Here is an 8,588-nt window from a genome sequence, read left to right on the forward strand (position 1 = left end):
TAGCCGGAAAGATACTTCATTAAAGCACCCAGCACAATATTGGCCTCGCGCTTTTACGCTGCGAAAATACGCCTGTGTGATCTGATGCATTGGAATCCAATGCATCAGATGGTAGCATATATCGGCCGGCCGCGAAAACAGAAGCCGATATACACTTATGTGAATAAAGCCTCAAGAAGGAAGATACAGGACACTTCTCCAACGCACATCGCAGACTTGAAGAGGTAAGTTTAAGGTCTTTATTTACAGGATCCAAGTTCATGCAATCAATATAGCCATCGTTCTTGGCCAACTCTCTTACGAAGGTCTTTCGTTCCCGATTACTTAGTTTGGTGGGTTGGCCAGCTCTAGGAAGAGTCCTGGTTGCTCCAAACTTATTCCAGTTAAGAATTATGGAGGCAGCTGGGCTCTTGGGAGCTTTCAGTGCAGTAACATTTTTGTAGCTTTTTCCAGATCTATGCACCACACAATCCTATCTTTGGATGATCGTTTGGTGCAAAAGGGTCACACAGGGATTGAACCTACAACCTTCAGGAGCGAGAGCTTAGTACTGCAGCTCTGCTGAATTAACACTCTGCGCCACACAAGGCTCCTAGGCACAGTCTAGGTGAGTGAAATTCATCCAGTTTCAATTTCCATCTCCCAATGCTTGCCAGGGGCCCTCTGTGCCAACCACACAGTTATACAGCCTCACTGTGCCCTTTGCAGCCTCGTTGTTCTGCACATACTTTTAGTAGCTGTCTGATTAAAGAGCACCATGGCTCCTGGCATAGTCAAAGTCCCAACTCCTCCCCTATATCATATACATATTGTACTAAGTGCAGGATACATGGAGGAGTCTGGACTCGGGTTATGCATAGCTCTTCAGGGTGCTTTAATGAAGCAGCCGCTTAAAGACTTTGTCACGACTCCATACAACTTGAATGTTATACATATTTTTTTTAAGAATTGGTAAAAGTTTTTAAAACTTATTTTAACTTTTTTTTTAGCCCCCCCCCCTTCCCCCCTAGGCATTTAGCTATGACAGCCCTGGGGCCTTTCAAAAGGCCCCCGGCTGCCATAACATCCGCGAGGAAACCGCAATCTAATCATGGGGGGGCTGTATGGGACCCCGGAACATCGGTCAATAGCTTCAATAAGCGGCGTGGCTTATCAGAGCTGTTGTGGGCGGGTTTTGGCTGTAAGAAACAGCCGTCAGCCGCGATGTATGGAGTGTGATCTCCCCGCGATCTCTCTTCATACATACCCTAAAGCTGCAGGACTTAACTGTACGTCCTGCAGCGTTAAGGGGTTAAATCAGGGTGGTCAGATTCCCCCGCCCGTGTGAATGATCAGTGACTACACAACTGCGCTCCATATTTGCATAGGCACAAGCGCTAAATGCACTCACTTACTGCGCAAAAAAATTGAGCAGGAGCGAGTGTATTGTGTAACATGCTCGTGTGTTTAACCTTTTCCAATCCACTGTCTGACGTCTAAAGACATTCTGATTGAAGGCTGTACAGCTCTGATGTCGGAAGACTTCCGGCAGGGTATTCTTACTGTAGATTACTGGCTGCTCTGTTGTCAGGGGCCTCTCCAGCATGTCCCACACCGCAGTACTGGCTCTAGCCAGCAGATGGCGCCATTGTATAATGGCAGAAAGAGAAAGCCCCCTTGGAAACACTGAATCCAAAATTGGATTGCAATGGGTTAAGCCCTAAATATGAAAATATGTTTTTTCAGGTGCTTTTTAGAGGGTGCATGTTTATGCCTCATTTACACAGAACGAGCTGTCGGGCAAACGATGCCAGGCAGCTCGTCCCAGTGCTGCTGGCATCAAGGCGGACTGGGCCATGCAGCGTTCTCCCCACTCCGCCTCCATTTATTGCAAGCAGACAGTCGTTCAAAAGTGAATGACTGCTGCTTACACTGAATGGTGTGTCATTCAGTTTCCTGCATGCAGAAACTAAAATAACTGAACAATTCTTGTCCGGTCATTGCATGCATTTACACGGGATGACTATCATTCAAATTTCCGCGGGAAAGTGGGAATTAGAACGAATCTGAGCGATATTCATCCAGTGTACAAGGGCCATAAGTGTAGGGTTTATGATATTTTAACCAATTTTATATAGTAAATAATAGTATATAAACACAAATGTACGCTACAAACATTGGCGCGGTGCTGGGTGTGGCCTCCTTCATATTTCAGGCCCAGATATGTTGCACTCCACTTTATGATTTGTTTTATTGTTTTCCCCAGTGTAATGTGAATAAAATTCATATGAAATTAAAAAGTTAGCGAGAATAAAATTTTATTTACGCAATAAAATACAAGATTCGGTAATTCTCATAGATCTCTGGGCAGGAGGCCGGGTGCGCGATCAGCCGGTCACTCTGATTGTCTTTTTTCTTTACATAAAATTAGTTACACAAACAAACAGAAAAGCAAAAATTGAACTAACAGAAAAGATGGGTCCTCTCCTTCATGCTGACAGTCCGATCTCCTGATCGCTTCAGTATTCATTTTCTTTAAATCTAAAATATTTTCTTTGCAGTGACAAAATCCATACCAGATCCTTATTTTAATAACCAGATCCTTCATCATGTCCGATCATAACGGATCCTCCATCTTGACCAAACACACCGGATCCTCCATCTTGACCAAACACACCGGATCCTCCATCTTGACCAAACACACCAGACCCTCCATCTTGACCAAACACCCCAGATCCTCCATCTTGACCGAACACCCCGGATCCTCCATCTTGACCGAACACACCGGATCCTCCATCTTGACCGAACACACCGGATCCTCCATCTTGACCGAACACACCAGATCCTCCATCTTGACCGAACACACCGGATCCTCCATCTTGACCGAACACACCGGATCCTCCATCTTGACCGAACACACCGGATCCTCCATCTTAACCGAACACACCAGATCCTTCATCTTGACCAAACACGCCAGATCCCTTAGCTTGACCAAACACACCGGATCCTTCATTGTGTGCAGATCCTCCATCTTGACCAAACACACCGGATCCTCCATCTTGACCGAACACACCGGATCCTCCATCTTGACCGAACACACCGGATCCTCCATCTTGACCGAACACACCGGATCCTCCATCTTTACCGAACACACCGGATCCTCCATCTTGACCGAACACACCGGATCCTCCATCTTGACCGAACACACCAGATCCTTCATCTTGGCCAAACACGCCAGATCCCTCAGCTTGACCAAACACACCAGATCCTTCATTGTGTGCAGATCCTTCATCTTGACCAAACACACCAGATCCTTCATCTTGACCAATCACTCCAGATCCTTCATCTTGACCAATCACTCCAGATCCTTCATCTTGACCATGTACACCAGATCCCCATTCCTGCACTAAAAGAATAAGAAGTTAGCAGCCATCAGCATAATTGATAACCCCCATAAAAATTGACTACACAAAGGACTAAGCACAATTAAAATATAGAATAGAGCAAAGGGGGAAACGTACTAAAAGTGTCATAGAGTGCATGGATATACTAATTTGTGAAAATGGTACAAGCTGCAGAGAATTTATCAAAATGGCAGACATGGGCTTGCAAATTTTCTGCAACTTGGTAGGCCTGTGAGATATCATTGTAATTCTTATTCCACCTCTTAGCCAGTATAGATTACATTTTTCATATCTAAGCACACAGCATGAGGTCAGAATCTATAACAGAATTATATTTAATTTATGTTGTAAGTGAACCATCCGAACAAAAGCCCATCTCCTTGAGAAGACCACCCCTCATACAGACCAGATTTCTCGTGACAGATATTCAGTTACAGCATAGATTATGCATACTGATGATCTTTGAAAAGACCACTTCCTAGAAGACCATTTTTCTACGTAAGTTTGGATGATCCTCTCAAAGATGTTTCACTGAATATATTTTCTTACACGATTTCTGAAATGCTAAATACTTTTGTAAAAAAAAAGACAAAAGTTTTACAGAGGTGATCCCTTTATTGGCCAACCAGAAGAAGTATTATATATGGGAGCTTTCGAGGTTGTTTAATGCTCCTTCATCAAAACTAATCCGACAATCCTGAAGAGGGAGCCTAAAAAAATAATGTGATTTGTAACTCGCCTATAGGAAAAAGTTTTGTGCAGAATCAGAAAAATAGGACCTGCTGCAGTTTTACTATCTTGGGGCATCACTGTTAGGTCTCCTTCACACATGTAAATAGACCCAAATAAATGCTGTATTCCCACATGTTTTGTGTATCTCACAATGCACAAAGCTCACATGAGAAAAACGCCCATGTAAATAAGCCCTAGGGCTCCTTCACAAGGGCGTATCTTACATCAGTAATTTGTAAGCCAAAACCAGAAGTGGAGAGAAACTATAATGGAAAGATTCACATTTCTTGCATAGGAAAACAAGCAAGTGCCGCGGGACTGCTGGAGAAGACGTGCGGCGGAGCGGACAGCGCCTGTTAGGTAATGTATTGTGCTTATTGTTTTATTTAATGCATCCAGGGCTTATTTTAGAGACAAACAATAGGACCTCCTACTGTAAAAGTTGCATCGCACAGCACGAAAACCGCGATTTTGTGCGATATGATGTAACAAGAAGGCTCCATTGGGAAACATGGGCTACAAAACATCGCTAATCGTGGCAAAATTCCGCTTGCCGCGATTTTCTTTTCTCGCAATGTTGCAGCCTACAAAACATCGCTAATGTGAAGGAACCCACAGGAAAGCATGGGCTTCACATACATGTGATTTGTAGCACTGTCACATCGCGAGAAAATCGCACAATTTTGTCGCCAGTGTGAAAGCGGCCCTAAGCCACAGGCATGGCTTCATAGGCCACCTGCAATGGCAGCCTTCAGAAGGCTGCCGGCTGCCATCGCAACTGAAGCTCCCCCCTCGTACGGTCCCATAACGGGAAGGTCGTTTGGGATCACTGAACTCTGATGGGGGCATTTAAATGTCGCTATCAGCACTGATGGTGCCTCAGGGACCCCCGTTCCTGTGGGGAGTCCCAGGAGTCAGACCCTCACTAATCAGATGGTAAGCGCACTCTCACCTATCAAATAGCCCTCTGATCAGTGAGAATCCAATCACCGAGACCCCCAATGATCACAGGAACAGGGGGGCTCGAAGGCCCCGGAATGAAGAAGGGGCTAAAAGTAGGTGCTGCTGATTAATACATGTCAATGAGGCTGCCAGGAGATAGTCGAGCTCTTGCACATGAAACAAGTGGCAAGGCAATGCACACGCTCCATCAATACCCTATTTGGGACGCTCATTCTCATGATTTGCCTGTATGGACACAATGATACTAAATATGTTTTGGTTTTTTTTAAATGCTAATGTGAGAAAAAGCATAAAAATAGGGTTTGTTTTTTCATTTTTATTCTTTTTACATTATTTTGATCTTTTTTTACACTATTTTTGTCCCTCTAGGGGACTTACACTGTAGTCCCATGGTTTGCTACGATAAGGCATTGCAGGACTCCTCTCCTGCAATGCCTTATCGCTTATTACAGTGATCACAGGCACAGGTAATACAGGATGCCGGTATCTGGTGTCCTGTTGCCATGGCAACGAGCCGGGCTCTCCGAGATAACATCGCGAGAGACGTCTGAAGTCACAAAGGGAGCACGCTCCCTCTATGAACCCTTTCCCTGACGCGATCTACTTTGATCACAGCAGGGAAGAGGTTAACAGTGGCGGCGCATCTCCGATTGCCGACAATTAGTGACAGCCGGCTTCCGCAGCCGGATAGCGCGAGATCTGTCATGATCTTGCGCTATCCCTATGACGTAAGGGTACGTCATTTTGCGGGAAGTACCACCCTGCCATGACGTACCCTTACGTCATGGGGAGGGAAGGGGTTAAATATATTTAATTTTTGTCAATTATTGTCTGTGCAAAATAACCTTTTTATTTTTCCGTCAACATAGCTCATTTAGTGTGGGACATCCTGTCGTTTTCATTTGAACCATTTCTGAATACATACAACTTTTTGATCACTTTTTAATACATTTTTTCTTGATGACAGGTTGTCTAAAAAAAGCGCATTAATAGCGTTCTTTACATTTTTTTTAAGATGACGTTCACCGTGCGGGGTAAATAATGTATTGCTTTATCACTTAGATTTTTTATTGTAAATATGGCGAAAGAGGTTTTTTTGGAACTTTGATGACCTTTTTTATTTGTTTTACATTATCTTTTAGTCCCTGGGGGGGAGGGGTGGGAGCACAACATGCGATGCTTTGATCACCCTTACAGTATGATATAATGCTATAGCATTGCATCATACTGCTATCTAGCAGGTAGTCTATCTAGCCACCCAGGTATTACTATGACAGCCCTGGGACCTTTCAGAAGGCTATCTCATTGCGGGGAAACCATACGGATACCCAAACATCAGGGGATTAAAATGCCACTGTCAGAATTATTTAAGGTATAAAGAAAAACAAGGTAACTGACTTTCAAATTTTTTTTTCTTGCAGTGGAAGAGCTGAAAAGGAAGTAGAGGAGTTGTAGGGATCAATTTAAAAAGGAGATCTCACGCCAACAAAAGAGTGGAGATGGCGCGTCTCGAAAAAAACCATACTACTTAACACAGAGGCTGATGTTTCTACGACCTCTTCAGGATCTTCGTCCGTATGTATATGCTTTGTGGATGCGATTTCCTTGCCCATTCAGTTTATGTGTCTATGTGTTGCTCCCCATCACTTCCTCCAAGGGCTTCCCGCTGTCAACGCTTCCCGGCATCTGGTTCTCTGCATCCTGTAGTGGCCTCACCTGACTAGCAGCACTGCACCTGAGCTAGTCGCTGGTAACCATAAACAATACAGCCGGCTCCATTGAAAGCAATGGGCTGCCGGACAGCGCTGGATGAATTGTCGGGAAGGGCTTAAATATATAAGCCCTTCCCTGCAATTCATCCAGAAAAGTGTTAAAATAAAAAATATATATATACTCACCTGCTCCCGGCAGCCGGAGATCCGCGCGGCCGGCCTACAGTGGGTGTGAAGGGGGTGTGACTCAGACTTGCCCCTGATTGTCTCAGCCTGAGCCAATCAGAGGCAGGTCCCACTCACACCCATTCATGAATTCACGTGGGACGTTTGTCAGCATTATCTACTAATATACTCAAGTGCTAGTAGGACTGACGAACAGCGATCCACTAACAGACTGACAACGGGGAAGGATGTATAGCAAGCGAATGATATCCTGAGTTCTGAGTGTAGAACTCTTTCTTAGACCTACTTGCCTACCACATTGCTTTATCTTTGTATATCAGGAAAAGGCAAACACTATAGGCAGCAAGTGGTAGTAAGTCTCTCTTTTGAGACTTGTACACCTCTACAAAATTTGGAGGTCTATGTGTAGGGCCCTATTTGTGTTTTATATGTGTTTTAAAAAAATTATCTCATAAAAAGATTTGTTTTTATAAATTTCTGTCTAAACTGTGAAGGACTTTTCATTCACCGTTCATTTTATGCAAGCATAGAAGTCACTGTTGGCTCGTTCACCAACTGTTCGGTGTAAATGCCGATCGTTCAGTCGCTTCCATCCGCTGTACAGTGAATGAATGACGGCTCGTTTAAACAAGCGAACGATATATCTGTCTGTATAAGCCGGCTGAACGAACGAACTCTGACCTTGTTCACTCATTCAAATAAAAATGGTTTCATCTACACGGTCCCTTAGGATAGGCCCTCAATAGTAGATTGACAGAGGAGGGGTGGGGGCTGCTTCCTGGTACCCCTATTGACAGGCTGTTCACCGGCCCAAAGTTGATGTTCACAAGGATGAGGCTTTCCTTTTGGCTATTTCCACATGGGCAATCGCGATATTGCAGCGGGGAAAAAATCGCTGCGATTTGTCAATGATCATTGATGCTTTTTTTGGGAGAATAATATCACATTGCGGCTCGCTGACTTCTCGCCTTCGGGTTTATGCGCTCCCCGCTCAGGGTATCGCATAGACCGCGAGTACTGAATGAGAAGTGAGCGATTCGCAACGTGTACCAAGTGTCCTAGGCGTGCCCTGTGATACTTATCCAGGGTGAACTAAGCCTAATTTATCCCCAATAAGGATTCCTCCCTGCTTGGTGTCACCCATTACAGGGTGCATTTCACTATGCAGATAACTGAAGAAGATCAGAGAAAACCCCCAAGAACTTTACAGGAACCTAGGTTGCTAATAAGCGTGACTATCCTCAAAGATGGCAGCATAAACATGGTGGCAGATTCCCTTTATTGGTTTCATTTACATTTGGTGGTAAACGTCCACGTTGAAGGAATTTTCCAGGCCTTGACAATTGTTGACCTATCTACAATTTCCATTCACTTCAATAGGAGCTGTGCCTGCAAGACAGGCTGACAGCTGGCCCAGTGAACAGCTGGTCCACCAGGGTCCTGAGCATGGGACCCCCACTGATCGCATATAAAATAGGTCATTAATTTTGTAGACTTGGAAAATCCATTTAATGGTTGCAGAGTTTCAAAACCAGAAGCAATCTCTTGCTAGCATCTAGAGGATCTAGAGGATGCCACCATATCACAAATCCTCCACAGGAGCATATATTGA

The 8,588-nt window shown here is 44.5% G+C and overlaps 1 protein-coding gene across 1 annotated transcript; it reads right to left on the reverse strand.

Annotated features, from left to right (window-relative positions):
* Nucleotides 1–2,567: 2,567 nt before the first annotated feature.
* LOC136581757 (uncharacterized PE-PGRS family protein PE_PGRS20-like) lies at nt 2,568–5,469 on the reverse strand. The gene is made up of 3 exons (XM_066582380.1): nt 5,457–5,469; nt 3,134–3,385; nt 2,568–2,776 (listed from the first exon to the last, which is right to left on the reverse strand). The coding sequence occupies exons 1-3, from the start codon at nt 5,467–5,469 to the stop codon at nt 2,568–2,570; spliced, it is 474 nt and encodes a 157-aa protein (XP_066438477.1).
* Nucleotides 5,470–8,588: the final 3,119 nt, after the last annotated feature.

This window comes from Eleutherodactylus coqui, chromosome 11 (genome assembly GCF_035609145.1).
Source record: "Eleutherodactylus coqui strain aEleCoq1 chromosome 11, aEleCoq1.hap1, whole genome shotgun sequence".
Lineage (NCBI taxonomy): Eukaryota > Metazoa > Chordata > Amphibia > Anura > Eleutherodactylidae > Eleutherodactylus > Eleutherodactylus coqui.

What these genes read in the sequence shown, in the direction of transcription:
- LOC136581757 (XM_066582380.1), bottom strand. An exon ending in CGGTCAAGATGGAGGATCCG is followed by an intron (nt 2,777 to 3,133) that starts GTGTGTTCGGTA and finishes TGTTCGGTCAAG; the next exon opens with ATGGAGGATCCGGTGTGTTC.